This window comes from Bidens hawaiensis, unplaced genomic scaffold (assembly GCF_021521415.1).
Source record: "Bidens hawaiensis isolate Kalapana, Puna unplaced genomic scaffold, B.hawaiensis_p1.1 tig00008376_1, whole genome shotgun sequence".
In the NCBI taxonomy this organism is placed as follows: domain Eukaryota; kingdom Viridiplantae; phylum Streptophyta; class Magnoliopsida; order Asterales; family Asteraceae; genus Bidens; species Bidens hawaiensis.
In genome coordinates this window covers 594,263-616,960 of record NW_027491594.1, presented here as the reverse complement: position 1 = coordinate 616,960, position 22,698 = coordinate 594,263, and the positions used below count along the sequence as shown (strand labels likewise).

At 34.6% G+C, this 22,698-nt stretch overlaps 1 protein-coding gene across 1 annotated transcript; it reads left to right on the top strand.

The window, feature by feature from the left end:
• Positions 1–13,357: 13,357 nt before the first annotated feature.
• LOC143637699 (uncharacterized) lies at positions 13,358–14,473 on the top strand. The gene is made up of 2 exons (XM_077105027.1): positions 13,358–13,492; positions 13,901–14,473. The coding sequence occupies exons 1-2, from the start codon at positions 13,360–13,362 to the stop codon at positions 14,470–14,472; spliced, it is 705 nt and encodes a 234-aa protein (XP_076961142.1). The 5' UTR covers positions 13,358–13,359; the 3' UTR covers position 14,473.
• Positions 14,474–22,698: the final 8,225 nt, after the last annotated feature.

Genomic DNA, 22,698 nt, shown 5'->3' with positions numbered 1-22,698 from the left:
TGAATCTGGTTCCTCTCGGAGTTAATGGTTATACCTCTCTTCAGCTGAGCGCGGCTAACTGTTTAACAAGTTACAAGCATCACTTAGCTACTTCTAACTAGATCATATTCTACGTTAGTGAAGTCCTAACAAACGAGGGTCCAGTGGCAGCGAGGTCTAGGGGCGGCAACCCCTAGCATGGTCTAAGGGGCAGAGCCCTTGGCTGGGTCGAGCTGCCAGGTTAGGTTGAAAAAATTTTATTTTCGTTAATAAAGCTTCATTAAAAATTCATCAGAAAACTGACTTTTCGTGATTTGAGCTAAGTACATTTTAATCAAATTTCAAACCATCGGGTCGAGTCAAGTCAACCAATCGAGTCGAGTCAATCCAATCAAGTCGAGTCCTCCTATTCGACTCGATTTATTCCAATCGAGTCGAGTCCTCCTATTCGACTCGATTTATTTCAATCGAGTCGAATTTAATCGAATTTCAAACCAATCGGGTCGAATTTTTGTTAATAAAGCTTCATTAAAAATTCATCAGAAAACTGACTTTTCGTGATTTAAGCTAACTCTGTCTAATTCCATTCTGGTCACTTCCTTACGTCCCGTTATTCCCGTTTAACTAATAAAACGAGTTCTGGGCTGTAACAACTTCATTTTCTTGCTTTAACAAGGCCCGAACACTACTAGTTTGCCCCGACTTAACCCAACAACTTGTTTACCAAAAGTTTATGTTTTTCTTACCCTATGAGGCCCAATTTGCCTTAGTATCGGATCTCAAAACAAATGAACATAAAAAACCTAACCTTTATATTAAGAACATACCTTACAGGTTCCTGTTGGTTCGGATCTGGACCAACACGTGAATCTAGACGTGTTTTCTTGTTGTTTGATGATGCTTGAACACGAAATCTCCTTGTTTTCTATTGGATCTCGGATCCGGATGAAAGGAAGGATTGTTTGTGTGTGTTTTTGAGTGTGTGTATGGAGACAAAGGTGAAGGAAATGAGAAGTTAGGGTTTTAGAAAGGTTTTAAGGAGTTTAAATACTCTAACCACATGGACCTTAAGCCCATAACCATTTCCAAGTTCAAGTATTATTTCTAAACCCACCACTCAATCTCATTATTATTTAACATACTTAAATAATAACACACATTTTAAATAATAAAACTTTATTTATTTATTATTTTCAAAAGACGGATGTTCCAGTAGAGTCTGGGGATGGTGAGATGCAGAAAAATCTTACCTCTATCAATGAGGATTAATGAGAGACTGCTTTTAAAAAAACCCTTACTCGAAAAGAAACAACATACAAACATACATGCACCAATATCAAAACAAATGATGACATAGTAAACTACAAATTACGTATAACATTTTAGAAAACATATAAATATAAATACGTGAAGACAATCACATGCAAGTGTCTTCGCATAAGATGTACTACAGTTTATAATCTCTTCAAACATTATCTGATCTAATATAATCTAACTATATATTAAACCAACGTGATTTTTTCACATAGCATCATTCTAGAGCTTCTACATAGGATGCCACATAGATGTCATGCTAGCAGTTTCATATTTTATCACCTCTTCTTCTAAATACAATATGGAGCATGAACCCGTTTAGTTATGTTATAACCCATGACTCGGTTTCTCTTTAAATACAACCATCTTCATATGAAGATAACACTTTGTAAAATTTTGAAAAATAAATTATTGTGTGATACAAGTCTCGAACCCAAAACCTCACGTTTCAAACTGAATATGCTTACCAACTCCACTTAAGTAGTTGCTGTGATGGATTTCTTGACTTATAAATGATATATTGTTAATTCATTTATAATTAATACTAGAAAATCATTAAACAATTAAGTTAACATCCAATGTTGTATTCAAATAAGCTTTTAGAGATTTATGAATTATAAAATTTTGATTATCATTATTAATATCTTATGAATCTATAAAGTATGTTATCATGTATATTACTAAATTAACTTTTTAGTTGTTTTTAACTATCCGTATATCACACGGGCTCTATCCTAGTTGTTTTTATATACCAGTGTTTGCATATTGTGAGATGTAATAAGAATTAAAACTATGTAATTCAAAGTTATAATATAAATAAAAAGGAAAACCTATCACAATATGCAAGGTAAATACGCGTGAAGTCAAATTAGCTCTAATAAAAAGTGGGTTGGGTCAAAATGAAATAATAATAATAATAACAACAACAACAACAACAACAACACAAACAAAACATGGGTGATGATAATATTATGCATGAAATGAAATTAGAAACAACCTAGACGGTGAGCATTTAATAATGGGGTTTTTTACAGCCACCCCCCCCCCCTTTGTTAAAAAAACCAACAAATACGCCCCATATAGCTCTATACGGGGCGTATTGATTGGTTTTTTCTTGAAAAAATCACCAATTTTGTCTTATTATGTTTTTTTGTCTGAAGATCAGAAGGGGCGTATAGCCTTATACGCCGCCTCTGATATTTATTTTTTTTAATTTATTATTATTATTGTTATTATTATTATTATTGTTATTAACATAACCGGGGTTCTAAACATCCGTTTGGATCGATTCTGGCGGCATTAAGTTCGTTTTTACTTATATTATCATATCATATCTCAAAGTTTAAGGTTCTAAAATTCCGCTGGAATCGATCCAAACGGATGTTTAGAACTCCGGTTATGTTAAATTAAACGTTTAAGCGAGCTGGTACTGATCAGAATCTGAATAGCGAGTCGGAAGTCGGGTTTTGGCCAGTAGCCTTAAAATTTTGTTACAAAAATAAAAGTCTTCTAGACCGAAATTCGGTTCCGATCAGAAGCATGATAAATTGACTAGTCAGAGATGTTGACTTTAGCTTGTAGTTCTCGAAAATACAATTTTTTAGCTTTTTTAAGCGATTTTAAAGGTTTCTAAGGGACATTTGGCATAATTGAAAGTTATGAAATTATAAAATAAGTTAAACCAAGTTAAATACCAATAAATACAAGTTTTAAATAGTTCGAAAGATCCGAATTACGATCCCGAATCGGTTTAAACTTAAATGAATACAAATACGAAAAATCCGAGATGTTACTGATGGTTGGGTAAAATTTAGTTATTATTATATATTAATTAGTTATATTTAGGTAAATAAATGAATGAACATTGGTACTTCAAGCGTTGTTATGTGTTTTCAAGACATTGGAAGTTAAGGAGCTTAAACGAGCTAATTCAGAGCCATCCAGATGAAGATTAAGCAAGCCTCGAGATGATGGAAGCATGGGGAAACATGTATTGAGGGTTAAGAAGGATTCGGGAGAGGATTGGATGAGAAACATGAAGCCGAAGCGAAAACTGAACAACATGGGTTATCAGGAAAGTATGTTTTAGTAAAACATGCATATCTTGGCCTAGAAAATGAATTACGGAATCCATAATATATGAATTTCATGTTTCTCGACGAGAGGAATTCGAATATGAAGTCAGTTGAATCTTCGCGTATCAAGAAGATGCAGGACATGCAACGTCACGATACGCGAAGATGCTCAATGTCGGCCAAAAATTTAGGTTTTCCCTATTTAAACCTCTTAACCTCCCCATTCGGCTAATAAAGACTTCCAGAGGCAAAAGAGGCTGCTTAGGATGATCTTTCATCATTCCAAGGCTTCCGGTTCATCTCAGGATTGCATGTTCATCAAGATAAGTGATATAATCGATATGTCGATGCTTGGCTAAGTTTCTTGTTCATTCTATGGTAGGTTTTTGTGTATTTTAACTTCTGACCAGATTCGTATGCTTAATGTTTATGAGCTTGATTGAGTTATTGCCTTAGTCTTGCTTAAATTGTGATTGATTATTTAAACAATTTGTGTTTGGGATTATTAATTAATGCATTATTTGTTTGGTTGTGTTCATCAACATTTAGGGTTTAAGCTCTTGTGTCATTGATTAGTTATCATCAAATATTGTCTCTTCATTGGTTTTAACAAACATAAGTTGGTGATTAGGTAAACCAAGTTTCATTGTGTCATCAATTCGGTTAGGGTATCGTTTGACCTCACAATCCAACTACTAGGTTTAGTAATTACTGCATAATCAATATAATCGAATCTGGGATTAAGTTGAATGTCACATTAACCGAACCTAGAATGAATGTTTTTATTAATATTATTTACAAATCGTTTTTAAGTAATTGTTAGTTTTAATCTTTTTCTAAAAAACCGCTTGACATTGTCTGTCCGCCTTAGTTAATAATTAATTTAGTAATATTAAATTAGCACTTTCCTTGAGTTCCTGTAAAGACGACCTTACTTACCCGTACTAGTTATAGATATTTAAGTCTTTAATTAATTTTTTTTGAGTAGACCGTGACAACCTACATCAGTTACAACACCCTCATCGGAATTATAACAGTAATAATAATAATAGTAATAATAACAATAATAATAACAAATAATAAATTAAAAACAAATATATCAGAGGCAGCGTATAGGGCTATACGCCCTTTCTGATCTTCAAACAAAAAAACATAATAAGACAAATTTGATGGTTTTTTTTTTAGAAAAACCAACCAATACGCTCCGTATAGAGCTATACGGGGCGTATTGGTGAGGTGTGAATACGTCCCTAGTAGGACTCCTAACAATTTTATATCATTGATTTCCTGCAAGTGGCCCCCACCGAAAGACCAAAGTGCCTCCAATTCACAAATTCACACCCTAAAACTTCAACGACATATAAGAATTTTTAGCCCATTTTCTACGTGTTTCCTTTTCACTTTTCTAGATCTAGAAATGTAAAATGGCATACTCGTGTTTGTTTAATTGCTTATTTAACTTTAAACACACATGAATGCTTAATCGGACCAAAATTTGTGTTCATATTCGTTCGTTTAAAAAAAGAAATTATTTGCGTGAGTTCGCTTATTTTCATTCGTTTAAAGTCCACATGAACATAACTGAACAAAGATAAAATAATTATATACGTAAACAAGCACAAATATACATGTACGAACATAAATGAACATACACATAAATAAACACAAACGAACATACATGCATAGACGAAAGTACATGAACGAACGAAACATGTGTTAATGTTCGTTCGTCTAATTAAATGAACACAAATTTCCGGTTTATGCATGTTCGTTCGTTCATTAAATGAACGAACATAAACGAACTTCCTACAGAACATTTCACGAACAGTTCACTGAACGTTTGGTTTATTATAGGCCATTCGCCCTTACAAGCTAGCTAGATCGCCAATGCCCCTAGTTAAAGCTTACACTTAATTATAACACGAAGATGATCAATATTAAAGTTAAACTGTGAGAGGAATATCAGATGAGATTGTATAAAGAACTTATTTATAACAAGAAGAAAAAAGTAGTAATGTTTTAAATCTTATAAAAGTAGATATAGATATTAAATATTAAACTATCAAGATTAGATTATGTATAACATAAAATGTATTATAGTATATAAAAATTTAATTTAATTTTCTTTATATATACGATACTATTTTGAATTGGCATTTTAATCACGTTGCTTGCATTGGTCGGTACATGCAATTATCACAAAGAATTTATTATTATATATTTCTTTCAAGATCAAACTTATTATTCGTTGAAAACAATAGTGAAGATTCGGATGAAACTTATGCTACGACAAAATAAGAGTTTTGGGCGTAAAGTTCCATCAAATTATAGGTAAGTATGAAAACGTACATTGTATTTGATTTCTAATTAAAAATACAACACAAAATAAAATGTGTTCATACAAAAGGAACTTTCTAACTCCTTTGGATATTTATATATAATAGCTTACTTTAACATTTATATAATGATTATAAGTTGGTAATGTCTTGATTCATTTCATCTTGCTACAAGTAAAATAATTAGTCATGGTTTTGTTGTTTGTTGTTATTTGATATTTGTCAAATGTTGGCTTTATATTGTTTGAGTGAGAGATGTCATTTTCCTATTCTGGAGGCAGCAAAGTGCAATAAAGGTTATGGGAAGGGCTTTGCTAATTAGATGATTTATATACAGAAGTTGTTGCAATGATTTGGCCATCTGAACATGATACTTCATCTTCTTAATTGATCTTTAGGGTTTTGAGTTCTCTGTTAGGAACTTAGGATTGAAAAACCTGCAATATTTTGTTGCTGGCATTGACAGATCTAGAAATTTTTTCCAGTGGGTTCACTGTTCGGTCCCCCTCGAAGGTTCGAGTCGGTATGATGATTTGGGTCATTTCGACGGTTTGGGTTGGTTAAGGTTTATCATATAATAAATATACGATACAATAACAGTAAACAACATTGTCAATAGAAACTAGTTTTATACCTATCCCAGTCGGGTTTTCAGAAATTAATAATAGCCAAACTTAACAAACATGTTCACCTAAAATTGGATATTAACAAATGTGATAAAAATAGTTAACCATGTCAATTTATAAAGTATGATCATGGACTTCTACTTAAATCGGTTTGGCTTACGCAAACGCTTCCTCGGCCTTGACTGGGCCGATTCATTCTACGATCTGGACCCCTCAAAGCTAAATATTCATTTTTTTTCATCAAATTACATAAAATTAATCAATAAAAATTCCTATCAAATTACATATAATTAAAACCAAGGGTACAAAGTCTAAAATATATGGATTATAAATTATAACTATGTTTAACTAAATGGTGTGCATAAAGAGGTGTTACATGCTCAAATATAAATTTGTAAGTTACACGCATGATGGTAGCAGCATCGACTGCATCAATTCAATAAAGACAATTATATGAGAATTTTACAATATATGACCATTTATACACTAACATCATTTAATTATACATTGATGGCCAGCCAAATTTAATTATACACTTATGACACAAAGGAGATGAGCAATTGTTTTAGTACTTTATGTGCTACCCAAGCTTAGATGAGGCCATCCTTCGATCGTTAGTCCATGACCTTATTATTTTAACGTTGAATCGTCATAAGTCATCAATCAAGGCATATAGGATGACTAAAGAGATGCTTAATTAATCATTAGTTCACTGTGTTAGACTTTGATAGATTGGCACATGAACTAGAGATGGGAGACATTTTAATTTACGTATTGCTACCAATGGGCTGCATTGATACTAGGCGATAATTATCCAACATACTACCTTGATGTTCTTACTAAAGAGTGAGGTAGCCAAAATGTGAAAGGCATATCTGAGCTTCATCCAAATTTAATGACATTGCATTATCCCTTAGTTTCCTCATACGAGGAAGACGGGTTCCAACCAGTTATCCGAATGAATTGTGTTATGTCGACAAGTAGAAAACAAACATAACATTAAGGGAATGCTATTGTTATAATTGATTACACCCCATAATGAAAAAAAAATGTTGAACATTGCACGCGAATGTCGCTTGTTTCAAACTTATGGTGTTGATGCTTGTACAGAAGTTCTTGAGCATCAGACTTGTATGTGAGTAGCCAAAATACTATTCATTTGGATTTGTATTATGATATTATCTTCTACAATGGGCTATGTTGGATGAAGCTTTATGGGAACCCCCTATTTCACACTTCACATCTATAGCATTAACGCCATAGATATGCATTGTTATTGTATATTTGTATTATGTTATAATGGCGATGATTATTGTATTCTGTTTATAGTTAATCCCTATGGCAAGTGTGATTCTGAAGTCAATGATGAAGATAGGGTTACACAAAGCCCATAAGCTGCATGTAAGAAACTAAGAATCCATGCATGTCTTCAAGATGAATTAAGGAAACTATTGACTATTGAGGCCGAGGAGGCATTCATAGAAGTTTGAGGAGTTGGTCACGGTCATCATTTTTAAATTGTCAATGTTAAATTTTTTTGTTACGTTTGTTAATACGCAGATACCTTGTAAGTTAATTTTGGTGAATGTGTTTGTGAAGTTTATTTGTTATTAATTTTGAAAACCCTGATTTGATATAAAGCTATCACGCTAAATGGTTATTACTACGCGTAACAGGTGGCTTTTATAGTTAGTAACAGCACGATGAATTGTCAGTCGGTCAAGTTGCTTTAAAAGCTGCTTCAGGCAAGGCGACTAAACATGAGAAGGCGTGTCTTGACATCCAACATGTATTCCTTTTGCTTTGACACCTTTGGTTTCCTCGCGCCTGAAGCTGTGGAATTACTTACTCGAGTTCAACGGGTCATGCATAGTAATGTTATGACTCCAAGGTCAGCGAATGTGGTTTTTAAAAGATTGGGTTTTGGAATTCAAAAATGGGTAGCGGTGCAACTTGTTGTTCGCTTACCTTCTGTTTCAATGTAATCACTACCTTAGTTATTACAATTTACGGATACAAATTTTATTTAAAGAACATTTACATGTGTGCAATTATATTTTGTATGCGCCGTTTAATATGCCAATCATTTTAAAACAAATATTTGTTAAGATGAAAGTTTTATCCTTCTGGAAAAGTTCAAAAGTAAATGAAAAACAACATAATAGTTGATACGATTAAAAAAATATTTTGTACGATTTTGATAAACAACATATATCCATTCAATGAAAACGTTTTCTGTTTTATAAGTGTGAAAAAATGATGAGTTTCATACGTGGCTTTTTTTTAGTATTTTAGATAAAACAAAAGTTACACTTGAAGGCCGAGGATGGCCTACGGTGCGTCTTATCTGAAGGGAACACGCTTTTTCGACCGCGGGGTGGTATGATTGTCGGGCCCTCTCCTCGTTCCGCCCGCTGGCCTATTGGGATAGCAGCCTTCGGGCTTTGCCTGTCCTTTCTAATCAAGAATTATGGCTCGGCCCGGGAAAGCGCTGGCAACAACAGAAAGGAAGGGGTCCATGTAGCTGCTGCGCCCGCCCCCCTCTTAGTTAATGGGGCAGCAGGTTCGGCATCTACTACAAAAGAGAGAATCCACTTCAGATAACCACGCCTCTGCTAGGCAGCGTGTGGAATGGCTCTAAAGACACACTAGGAATTTTCGTTGTTAGTACATATATATATTGTGCTTATAGTTGTTTTACAATTTGCAGTGGCGGATTCACTTGTATGGAGGAGGGGGGGGGGGGTGTTTAAAGATATAGTGTATAAAGTTTGTTATGATGATAAAATTCTAAATAAACCATAAAAGACTCCCTTCTTTGTGTTTAGTATGTCCTTCTACTTGTGAAAATTATTTAAAAGAAGAAAGAAGAAAAGATTGCAGAGGATTAGAATTTAAGGAAGAAGAAGCTTAGGGGAGAAAGAGAAAGTGGGGGAAGAAGAAGATATTTTAGGAATGAGAAAAGAAAAAAAATAAAGAAACAATAATATTTAAGTTGTATTCTTTTAACATAAAGAAAAAACTATTCTATTAAATAAGTCCACTTATTAAAATTTGATTTTGTTTTAGATATTAATCATGCTATTAATATAATTAAAATTTAATATTACGGATTGAGCTTGTTCTTAACTTCAGTTATTTGATATTAATAGCATTTTAGTTATAAAATATGGTTATAATATTAACAGCATATATTGTTTTAACTTATTTATAAGATAATTATGTTAACTTTCATATAACTCTTTATAATTTAATCATTCAACCGTTTTTAAATAGGAAAAACATTGCCTCCTTTTTTGGTTTACATAATTTCGTTAACTACAAATAAAATAAATTCTTAGTTACTGGTTAACTAAAAAAACGCATCAACTAATATGTTATCCATCTAAAATTACATTACTAGAAGTCAAATAATGAAATTAAGAATTTTTTTTTACCCGACCCAACCCATTTCCCCCCACTAACTATAAATCCTGATCCACCACTGACAATTTGAAACATAAATCAGAACGATTATCGGTTGTTTGGTATGATAAAATGCAAAACCTATTAATGTTATTGCTACAAAGTTATATACCTTTAGATATGGGTACTATTTTTTAGATACCTACACCCCCACTCACAAAGAGCATCTCCACTTATCTGCCAACCCACCGTTCGTGAATGAGGTGGATTGTTGCATGAAGAAGAGAAGAAAGAGAGAGTAAAAACCGTTCGAAAATCCAAACGATTGTTGTGATGAGAGAGAGAGAGAGAGAGTTGGGGTTGACATGGAGCTCAATTGACGGTTTTTAAGAGGGATACCATTGCTAATGCTTTAAGGGTTTTACCAAAATGTGATATTTGACACATTTGAAGAAATGTTAAGAATAAAGATATTTTGGCATTGATTAATATGATTTTTGATTAATTATACTTTTGATTAAAATATCAATTAAAAAATAACTTCTTAAAAAACTTATTTGTAACTTTGAATTAATCAGTATTATTCACACAGAAATTATTACTATTAATAACCCATTTGCATCATCAAGCCTTCAGTGAGTTAATCTAACAATTGTTTTATCTTATGAATTAACCATGGTTTTAAAAAACGTTCTAGGCGCACGCCTCGAGGCGGTTGGGAGGAAAAACGTGTATGAGGCGCCGCCTCTGCACCTTATTTGACACGCACGCCTCGTTTATGTGAGGCGGACGCCTCACAGCACGCCTGTTTATAAACTGTTTTTGTTGCTGTTTATAATTGTCTTTTTGTTGCTGTTTTACCTGTTTATAACTTTTTGTTGCTGTTTATAAGCTTAATTTGCTATAATTTTTATGCTTATTTTTGTTTGGCTGTTTCAGTTTGCTGTATGATCGGTTTTCAGTTTCAGTTTGATCAGTTTGCCGTTTGCCACTTTATTGTTGCTGTTTTGGTTTTTGAATGTTTGTCGTTTCAATTAGTTTAATGTTTGCTGTTGAATGTTTGCTATTTCAATTAGTTTTAGGGGATGTCTAGTAAAAAGGCAAGGAAAGATCTAGCTTGGAAGTATGGGGTAGAACATCAAGTACTTTGATTACAAACTTTGTGTGTTTTTATATGTGTTTGATGTATTAGACTTTGTGTTTGGTTTTATGACTATTGAATCTATGAACTTTTTCAGTTTTTATAAGATATATAATTTTATATTTATTTTTCTAATTCCGCCTCGGTCTTACGCCTCGTTTCGCCTCGAGGCTCGTTTCCGTATTTTTAAACCTTGGAATTAACACGAATGGAGTCACGTAACAAATATAACATAACAATATATTTATTTTGATCTCATGTGAGGTAGATACATAATAATCAATATAGTATTATGTTTGCACTTGTTCTAAAACACATTTCAGTAACTCCATTCAAATAGCCAAATAGGGGTGGTACAAATGATAAAAAAAAATAATATTTAAAATAAATTTATTCACTTCTTTTTAACTAGTGGATACATGTATCTGTCGGAAAAAAAAAAGCATTTTAATTCTCACGGTGTATATACCAACTTATACTTCTTCGTCCATAATTTTCATAATTACATTGATCATCCTTTGATCACGGATTTCGTTCTTTACACTGGCTATTTGGTGTTAAAATAACTATGTTAGCTTTTTACTAAATGACTATTTTGTCATAATTATTATAGGACAAAATATGTAATGTTCATAACTTATTTTTTTCTTTTTTTCCATTAATAATAATAAGAACAAAATAGTCGGTTTGTAAAAAAGTTTAACAGAATTTCTAACACTGGTTAGTGAAAGAGGACAACTCCATGAAAAATTATATGCGAAAGGATAATCTGTTTAATAAATGAAGACTATGCACAAAATATGTAAGTTGGTAAATATAAAGAAAGCACAAAAATGTAATTTACTCATTGGATTCGTCATAAACACTCAATATGATAACTGGTAGGGCATTCAGGTATGAGATCGATTATGATATTAATGTTAATTTTTTTTTTCTCTAAAGCTCTCCATTCCTAGTTCTCCCGTAGTTGGATCCTCCGGAACAACAAGAATCTTTAATTCGAATTAAAATGAGATTCCAACTCAACATCTTTAGAGTGAGATTTTGAGAATAGTTGCTCTTTAGAAAGCATAGTGATGACAGTTATAAGCTATGCTTGGGAAGAGAGATGGGGGGGGGGGGGGAGTGGTGTTACTATCTATCGTGAACCCTGTAGACCATTCACATGGGGGTGATGAGGAGAGGGCCCCAATCTGTATAGATTTGAACCAACATAGACATATTGTCAACGATTTTACAGTCCGTCCCATTAACCACTTGGGCATCGACCCAACACCTAATTAATTTTAGACGTTCCATAATCAACTTTCTTTCGTCTCCCAAACAGATTTCACAAATACATATCACGTGACATAAAATAAAAGGTCCCACTAAGCAGACTATTAGATGGAGTGAAGGACTTGGTAAAGATGGATCACTTGATAGAAAATCCCACTCCTGTATTCTTGAGTATTGTTACATCCCTATCAAACTCCATGGACATACAAGAGAGAAATGCTATCCCCACTAGAATCAAGACAGAACTTTTACTTGTTCAAATAACAATTAAGTTGAAGCAGGGTCAGCCGCTAGGAACGACGAAACTCTTTATGATAAACAGATTCATTTTGCAAGTTCGTTATTACGGGTAATTCCTACAAAGTATCAGACTAATGACACATATAATACTTGAATTCTCGTTGTAGATGCTACATAGCTTGTTTCCATCCTTAAGAGATTGCGAGTGTAATAGGAGCAAAGTTTGGGATATTTATGCAATTAATTATGTGGTGCCCAATCGATTAAATGAAAATGGCTCCTTACCTGTTTACATGCCAGGAAACCAACTATGATTATATCAAATAATTCAAAAAATATAATGAATCGTATAATTTAAAGTTGTTACAAAATAGAAAAATATTTATAATATAGAATTGGTAAGAGTTATATTTGAGTATTTTGAGATTTTAAATCAGTTTTAGGTATGTCTCAAATCTTGTTTCATGTTAAAGGAATTTCAACACGTAAATTTTAACAATTACGATCAATTATCATGAATTCGTATTAGACAGGATAAAACCCACTAAACGAATAGATACTAATGATTAGCTACTTAGCTAGGTACAGGAAAAATCGGACAGGATAAAATTATCAAAAAAGTATGGCCATTCACGTCCCTATTTCAACCACCAGTCAATTTGACAAAACTATCATACTAGACCATTGGAACAAAGCTATAATTATCAAAATATCAACACATAAACTTTAAGGGCTAAGTTTGGACTTTTCCAATAGTGCACTTCGGTTTCTGTAAAAAAAATGATAAGCCTTTGTCAATTTCAAAAATTAGAAAAACGTGACATAATGTTCCAAAAACCATTTAAAAGGTCACCAATTGTCTATGGTCTCCTTTGCATTACACACCACACCCGAATCTCCTCTCTCTCTCTCTCTCTCTCTCTCTCTCTCTCTCTCTCTCATTCTCTTGTTTGTGTGTGAATAATATGGGAAGAGCCCCCTGCTGTGCAAAGGTGGGCTTACACCGAGGAGCATGGTCCGATGAAGAAGATAAACTCCTAACCCAGTACATTCAAACCCACGGCGAAGGTCAATGGCGTTCCTTGCCTTCCAAAGCCGGTGCGTTTATCTTTTATGATTAGTTACGCTAAATATACCTCTGTCCTATTATTTTCCATGGCCAGACTTACCCTTGTGATACCTAGGTCAGCTATGCGTAGGGCTGTTCAAAAAGCTCGAGTGTATAAAAAAATTAGTTTTATACCTGTGTCCTATTATAGCCTATGCGTCCCCAAAGGAAAAACAATTAGTTTTATTTTACTAGTGTAAAAATTCCAACTAACAAATGAGTGTATATTAGTGATAGTAAACTGAGGAAATTACTGACCTTGTGAGAAATTATCTCGATCTATTATTATTATTATTATTATTTTTTGCATAGGGGTGCTTTTAACCAACCCGTTTATTTAGATACATCATATCCAAATGAATCCTATTAATATTTGTTTTTGTTTTTAACAAATCTAGGGCTATTGAGATGCGGAAAGAGTTGCAGGCTGAGATGGATGAATTACCTCCGACCAGGCATTAAGAGAGGAAGCTTCACTGCGGAAGAGGATGACACCATCATCCGCCTCCACACACTCCACGGCAACCGGTGGTCATTCATAGCCACCGAACTGCCAGGTCGAACCGACAATGAGATTAAAAACCACTGGAACTCGCATCTTAAGCCGAAGGCGAAAGACAGTGCCTACGAGAACTCGAAGGACGGTTCTAAAAACCCTAAGAAGAAAAGAAAGAAGAAAACCGATCAAAAGTCAGCGCCTATACTTCATCAACCACCTTCAACTTCTTCATCACAATCAGCATCATTGACTTTAAGAAAGAACGACAGTTTTGACAATGGAGTGATGAGTGGTGCAACATCTTGCTGCACTCTTTACCTTACGGAAGCCGATAATATGATGACTGACTTCTGTTGGTCGGATTGGTCGCCATTGTTTGAGATTGGAGACTCAGGAAGCATGGACGGTCAGGATTTACCGTTTGATGGCATTGATTTACTCAAGTCCAGTGATGTGACAGCCAGATGTTAGAGAAGTTGAACTTGAACTTGTATTAATTTCTGTATCGTGGAATTTGAATAGTGAAAAATGAAAAGCCTAGCTAATAATAGTGTCACTTGTATATTAATTATTGGAAATAAAATGACAGCCAGTTGTTCAGATTTGGTACATGTTACATATGACCACTAGATCCCTTGTTTACAGGAACAACATGTTTAGTATTTACACGTGGTGTTTGCATACCAAAATTAGAACACTACTGTTTGGTTTGGGGTGAATGGAAATAAGAATTTGCGCAGATTTATACTTTCATTGTATATGCTAAAAGAAAATAGCTATTCTCTAGGCGTTTGATATTATCAAGCTGTTTTGAGAAAATTATATTCGCAATCATTATACAGGGCCTTTCAAGCTTTGGTGGGACACATACATATATAGGTTATATAAAATTGTTAGTTGAAATACATGTTTCTTATTAAAAAAAGTATACAAGTATAGGTTTCTGCTTCGTATAATGTGTATATTTTTATTGATATTTAATATATACATGTGTAGAATATATGTATTTTCTGAGTAATTTATGTATAATTGTTTATGCTAAATTACATGTGTATGTTGCGTGTATTTTTGTGTAGGTTATATGTTTAAAATGTAATATCCCAAAACTTTCGGGCAAAATTTGTCAACTTCCAAAAGTTGAAGGATAAAAATGAAAATTCTAAATTTTCATTTCATTGCGCTCTGAGAATAAGCCCATTTCATTTCGGGCAAAACCGTATTGTTGGACGCGTTATCAAACGAAATTGAAAAGATTTTATGTTCAATCTTGTATTGTCGAATGACTTTATCCAAGAGTTTAAAAATATTTCTACCCGTGTGCGGGTAATCAAACAATTGAAACGCAACGGTTCGTTTCATCATTTGCCACGACTCGGGGTCAACCCAATGAGCCGTCACACAAATGTATGAGTCGGGCGAACCATTAGGTACCGACCACACATCCGTTGTTAAGTTTACACCAGTTTGTAAGTTTGAAAAGTATGAAATTAGTTCGGATTTAGCGTTTTTCCAAGCTTTAAGACAATCTCTTCTAAGGGTCGAACGACTTACGTGTTGGTAGCGTGGTTGAACATACTTTTGCATCATCTCCGTGAATTGAGGGTTGTCGAAGTGGTTGAAAGGAAGTGTATTTTGAATCACAAAGTTTGAAAACTGTTGACGTACCGCTTCAAGGTCGTACGTAAACACCGTTCCTTGATTCGTCATCTCCGGCTGCGAACTACTTCCCGATTCGTCCTTCAAGGCCTTGCAAAAGGGCCTTTGTACATGCGCTTTTAAAGTGGAGTTTGCATCTTTGCCATAAAACTTCAAACAATGTTTGCATCGAGCTTTTTGGCTACCGTTAGACATTTCGCATAGGTCGAAATGTTGCCAAACATCTTGGTTTCGTTTCGTGGGGATGACCCGAACGACCGTTTCTCCCGAGTTCGAGGCACCCATGTTGACGGATGAAGCAGCACTTTGAGAGGCCATGATAATCGACTACGAAATAAGAGCGTATGGAGTGGTAATGTGGTATAATAGAGCGTGAGATAACAAAATAATCGCGTATGAAATAAACGTTTGGAGCGTTTGGAGTAGTATAATCGAGTGTGTTCTAACCAATACCCAACCTAAATTATATATAGATGTTTGTGGGGGTAGAATGGTAAATAAAAAAAAAACGGTCAAAAAATGAAAAAAACGGCTATATAGCCGTTTCTCAACGGCATAAAACCGGTTTTTAACCGGTTAACCGGTTACTAAAAAACCGGTTAACCGGTTTTTCTAAAACGGTAATAAACCGGTTTTAAAAAAAACCGGTTAACCGGTTTTTTAGTAACCGGTTAATTTAAAAAACCGGGTTTTTTTTAAAACCGGTTTGAAAACCGGTTTGGGCTCGAAAAAGTATAACCGATATACAAACCGGCGGTTTGTAAACCGGTCAAACCGGTTTTAAAAAAACCGGTTTTTTAAATAACCGGTTTCCGGTTTAAACCGGCAAACCGGTTCGGGGACCGGTTTTTATGACCACCTCTAGGCGCGAGCAGGGGCTCCAGCGGATTTTTTTTTATTTTTTTATAAATATATTCAAAAAACGTATTATTAAAAAAACTCATAAATTATTAAAAAAAACACACATTAAAAAAAAACACATTAATATCTAAAAATAAAATAAAAATTAAAGTACTAAAAAAACATTATTCTTATTCTTGCTCGGAGTCGAAGTCGAGCACGGAGTGGTTTTCCGTTTCGTCCTCGGAGTCGAAGCCGGTCCCGGCCCGTCCGTTGCAAGTTGTTTTTTTCGGTGGACGCGTCTTCTTGCTCCCGTAGCATCACCGTGTGATTCTTGTGTCTCCGGAACAACAAAGTTAGGAGACGGTTGTATGTTGGATTGTTGAAAGCCGGATGTTTCTTGCGACCCCGAAAAAAACATCGATTGGTCTGGTGACGACCACAAATCGTCGTAACTATAACCTGAATCTAGGTTTGGGTACCAATTTCCAGACATGTTTTTAAAAAAAAGTTTGGAAGATGGGTTGATTTTGGGTTTTTTTTTGAAGTTGTGGTAATTGTTTTATGTGATTTTGGATGTGGTAATTGTTTTAGGTGATATTGGGTTTATATATAGGAAGAATAATTTTTTTTTTATTAAATTAAAGAGCCCAACGGCTCATTTGTGTACACTCCAACGGCTATGTCACGCACCCCAATGCTTCTTTACGCCACCTTTCTCCCGCGACCCACTTTGCGCCCGCCTTGTTTTTCGCGCTCGCGCCCCTCTCGCGCCTCGGTGGTGTGGTGCTCGCGCCTGGGGCGCGAGCGGAGGGGCTCTCGCGCCCCCGCTGAAGCCCCACACCCCTCAGCCTTAAATGCCAGCATCGTATTCTGATAAACCAAGCTAGCCACTCCCTATTTCTTTCCATTAAAAGTATGCATGTTTCTTTCCATTAAAAGTATGCATGCCCTTTCTTCTCAACTAATATTTTTTTGAACTTTTTCTAGTTTAGATTATTCAAGGAAAAATATAAATCCTTTCTATAATTTGAGTCATAGTTTATATTTTTGTTGGTAAATAATCATCAACTAATTTAATTATAGTCTATAGACATTTTTGTTAATAATATATTTGTAACACTTTAAATTAAATAAATTTGTTTGAAAATAAATATATGATGTTTTTAATGGCAAGTAGCAGACTAGCAGTTAAGCATGAATATAAAGAATTAAAATAAATAATTAATTATTAAATAGACAGATTAGGTACTAAAGGACCACTTAATAGTAAGTGTTTTTTAACGTTAGAATTTAGATCATCACGTGCACACTTATAGATGTTCCAACGAACATAAAAAAACCCACAAGCAAAGCAGCCCCCCGAGACTTTAATCAATTGTCATCTTTGCCCCCAAACTATCATGTTCTCGCGTAATAGTAAAATCTTTACTTTTATATAGCATACACGTTTAAATTAAAATAATCAAACCCTTTATTGACGAGGCTTCTATATATTTGCTACTTTTTAACGAAATATATCTTTATAATATGCATGAGAAATACGTTCAAATGTTAAACATAGATATCACACATTAGGCCAGCCCCAGGGTATACCTTAAGTCCTTAACATCCATGGTGTTAAAGCTGATTTGGTAAAAATTAACGAGTGTATGGCCGGCTCTGAGAATTCACGTGCCCCGGTCGAGCCGAAAAATATGTCCCTTAAACCTTAACGTACTAAGTAATGTAAAAACATTTTTTATATGTCGATTAAAGTTATAGCGATAAACATAACAATTAGCAAAATCATGGTATTAGAATGAGTTTATGACATACTGAATAGACCAATAGCTAATAGATTTGTGAAGCTCTCCTAACATTTTTTATAACAAATTGGTGAATCAATTCTTCACAGTTTATGCTCTCTAACGTTCTGTTCTCGATAGCTGTCATCGCCAACCAGTTGTTGGGGGTATTGTGGATCATAAATAAGATTTCAATCACTATAATTTTGAAAAACTAATTTATGCAGATGCTACCGTGTGGCCGTTGGTGTTTGAAGTCGACTTTGCTGTTGTCCCGCCTTTACGTTTTATTTATTTATTAACTTATATTGATAAATTAAAAGTACTTGGCCTTTTTCAATTTTGAGTGGGCCTATAAGTCTTTGGGTAATTTAAAAAAAATTGGTCTAAAAGGTGTTTGAGTGTTATAAAAATAGTGGGATTATAAATATTCGGGTATTTTACATATATAACATCGGGAATTTTTTAAACAATTGTGCCCCCGTAAAAAACGTGCCCAGCCGGTCGCTCACTTGGCACACCACAAGAGTCGGGCCTGAACGAGTGGAATATCACTTATTTAATGGGTTGAGGGGCGTTAAAAACAAGATAGATTAAAGTGTTAAGGGGCTTTAAATTCCTCTACACTCACACACAATAATTTAAGAATTGTTTTTAAATTAAATTAAGGGGTAGAAGAGTTAAACCATTTCCTTTAGGTAAGATAGAAGGGGCTAAAATGGGTGATATAGCGCCTACATGGAGTTAAGGGACATGAATGTTTATCTCATGGTCTTAGGGAGTTCCAAAGGTTGACAAACCAAGTTTGCTTGATTGGATGGTTGCACCTTATACCAACATGCCATGTTAGTGGTGTTTTAATATGATTTTAACTGTTTTAGGTTAAGAGGTGAGTCAAATTGTTATTAACGGTTTTAATCCTTATAGTACAAAACTAAATTTGTAAAAATTGAAAACATGCCAATCTGAATTGTTCTAAGTTAGGTTTTGCTTCATGATAACTGGACATGATACATACACACACATATATATCACACACACACACATGCGTTGCATACTGTCACATCCCAATTTAGGGCCTAGAAGTGTGACACCCATTGGTACCTGTTTCGTAAATATATTAGAGTTTGTGGGTTTATTTTAAAAAAAGTGTTTTAGTTATAGGATATTAATTTCCATTCAAAATCTCTCGGGATTAAATACCCGAGTAAGTGTTTACAAAATATTGCTTCATATTATTACAAGGATTTTTAGTTAACAAAATTAAGTCATCTTCATAATGCGAGCATCTTACTCCATAATGACTTATAATCCTTGTTACGACTGTTTTACTTAATTACCTGAAATGTGGGGGGAAATACGCCAGCGATATGCTGGTGAAACGTCGACTGACCCTTAAATCTTTTAAGCTACTGTTACAATACAAATATAGTTTTCTTACAAGCACAGCAGAAACATCTCTTATTTCTGGGATTTGTACCACTGCCATACACACACAATTCAAAGGTTCTTCGGGAGCTTAAGCTCATTGGAGAACTGGTTATGACTGATAGAAGCATGCCTACTTGGTCAGTTATGTTTGGATCTAGACACATATGTAATCGGTCTGAGTTGCTTTTATTTTCTACTGTAACGCTTTTTAGAGATCACGTAATCTCAAATGTTTTACTGACTCTTTAAGACAAACAATTTGTTCATCTTATAAAGTAAATCTGTTTGGTTATTTGTAAAGGTTTAACTTATTCACATATACTTGTCTGTTCTGTTGTGGTGATTTCGTTTGAGAACATTTGGGATTTTGTGATGCTTAACCTATAATAAAATAGGTTCACATAAATACCCAGATCGTATCTCTTGATCCAGCTATGGACCATACTAGCCTGGTTTTATCATTTCAAACCTCATTTATAAAGACTAGTTCAGTTTATATGTTCAAAACTTAATTTCCTTTAAAATAATAAAAATATAGTTTGAGACAGGCCGTATTATAATGAGACGGTATGCATCATCTTGTTTTGGCATGCTGACAAAATCTTTGTTGAGACGAACCGTATCAAAGTGAGACGGTCCGTATATATGTGATTAGCCATCACAAGTTGTGACCCGTATCAAATTTAGGATGAAACATGCCGCCACATGATTAGATGGTCAGTCTAATATTTTGTTTTTGCTCGCTAAGACTAAAAATTATTTTGACATCTTTCTGACATCCGTTTAAGTGTTTTCTATAAATCACTTATTTAATTTCTATAAATCATTTTTACTGAAGTTTGATCGACTATAGCTTGGATACTCGATTAAACACAATAAACGAACTTAAACGAGTGTTAGAACATACCTACCTTACTTCCAAGCTATATTAATCTAAGGATAACTAAGAATGGCTTCTAGCACTTCTAGAATGCTTGATCAAAGCTTCTACTTGATTACAACACCTTATTCTATCTTGAACTTGCTTATGAACTTCAAAACACCAAGAACAACTTTTTTACTTGATCTTTGAGTGGGGATGGTTAATAAGATGTTTGATGAGTGTTATGGACGTTGTATAGCAGGTATTTATAGGCCAAGACACAAGGAATGAGTCACAATCGTCGTTTGCCACGTTAGGGTCGTGTTTTGGCATCCCATCAGAATTGGATGGTGAGACGGGCTGTCACAAAATGAGAAGGTTCGTCTAATCCATTGTAGGCGGATGAGACGCCCCCGTCTCAAAATAGTAGGCGTTTGTGACTCCCCATCGCAAATGAAAACTTAATGCCCACGTTAGCTTTGAAACGGACCGACATAAAACGAGATGGCCTGTCTCATCTGAATTTTGGTTAATTACAGATTAAACCCTGGACTTTAAGTTTATAAAAATAATCAATTGGTCCCTCAACTTCTAAAGTTAGCAAAAATGGCACGAAAATTTTGAGAATGTTACACATACATATCTCATACGCATATACATATAATTTAATGCCATTACAGACAACCCCCCCCCCCAACACACACGCGCGCGCGCACTTCTTTTTTATCTTTCTTTCATTTTTGCGCTCAAATTAATCTGCCACCACTCTTAGAACCACCACTTCTCCCTACCACAACACCACCACTAAACCCAACCCATAACCACCCACCCACCACCGCCATTGTAAACCCACCACCACTATAGCAAACCCACCATCAACTCTGCCATCAAACGGCTACCACAAAACCGATGCCACCACACGTACTCCACACCAATGTTGGCGCCACGAGGATGTAACACCCCGACCAAAGGCGGATTATACATCGGGGCGCCACATATTGTTTCATTACTCGTGACACTATTGGGTGTCAATATTTAATAAATACATTCATTCGCGCACGCGCAAGGTAAACATAAGATAACATAATCATCATAAATCAATATATTATAAATCATAATATTCGAACAGCAATAACTTGTCTTGATACATTTTAATCTAGGTCCAAAATAAAGAGAACTTCCTAGGTTATCTCGAGCTCCAAAACAGCTACTGCAAACCTGAACATGTGTTAAAATAAAACGTCAAACACTTGCGTGTTGGTGAGAAATCAAGTTTAATAGTTAATACATAGATAACAATAAAATCTGCGCGCAACATGTGTATGTCTGGTTTTCAACAGGGGTGTAATCTGATCGGGACCAACTCTAAGATTCATAGACTGCCAGTGCTCACAATTGAGCTCACAAACAAGACAAACTGTGCATGTGTAAACAAAAGAGAAAATCATAAACGATAGTTCTCCCGTGTTCATCTAATGGTACCATGAGAACTGCGGAATAGACCGACAAGACGGTTAATGATCCACACATACAAATAAACAGCCAAGTCTACGTCCTCAACACATGGGATACTGCGCGACTAAAGTTCATAAACAGTTTAAGACTCTAAGTTTGTATGAACACATGAACATCCCAAAACATTAAAAAATAAAAGGGATTAGGTACGAGATTACTCACCTGATAACGATGTGAAGATAGGTAAAGCAAGAACCAAACAAGCAAGGTTAACCTATAATTAAAGATTATTGTTTTAATGATTTGTTTTAATGTCTTGATTATAAGTTAGCATAATTAATAAGTAAATTATTATATAATATATATTATCGGAAAAGCAGGGTAGAACAGGAAGGAAGACGGAGGCAGAGAGGAGGACGGCAGAGAGAGCAAGGAGCAAGAGAAAAAGGAGAGATTAAGTGTTTGTGTGTGATGTGTTAGGAAAATAATATTATTATTTATAGAGAAACCCTAGGGAACACAATCCCTAGAAAAGGGGAAAAGATCTAAACAAATCAAGCAAAAGATATTAAAAAGCATAAGAGTCCAAAAGCAAAAGATATCAAAAGATATGGCAGCAGCAGGGGGCAAAGGAAAAGCTGTCAGGTAACAGTAAACAGGCATGGG

Excerpts from the sequence above, each read along its gene's own strand:
- LOC143637699 (XM_077105027.1), top strand. The coding sequence starts at position 13,360 with ATGGGAAGAGCCCCCTGCTGTGCAAAGGTGGGCTTACACCGAGGAGCA. Across the intron at positions 13,493-13,900 it reads TTCCTTGCCTTCCAAAGCCG|GGCTATTGAGATGCGGAAAG; the intron begins GTGCGTTTATCT and ends TAACAAATCTAG.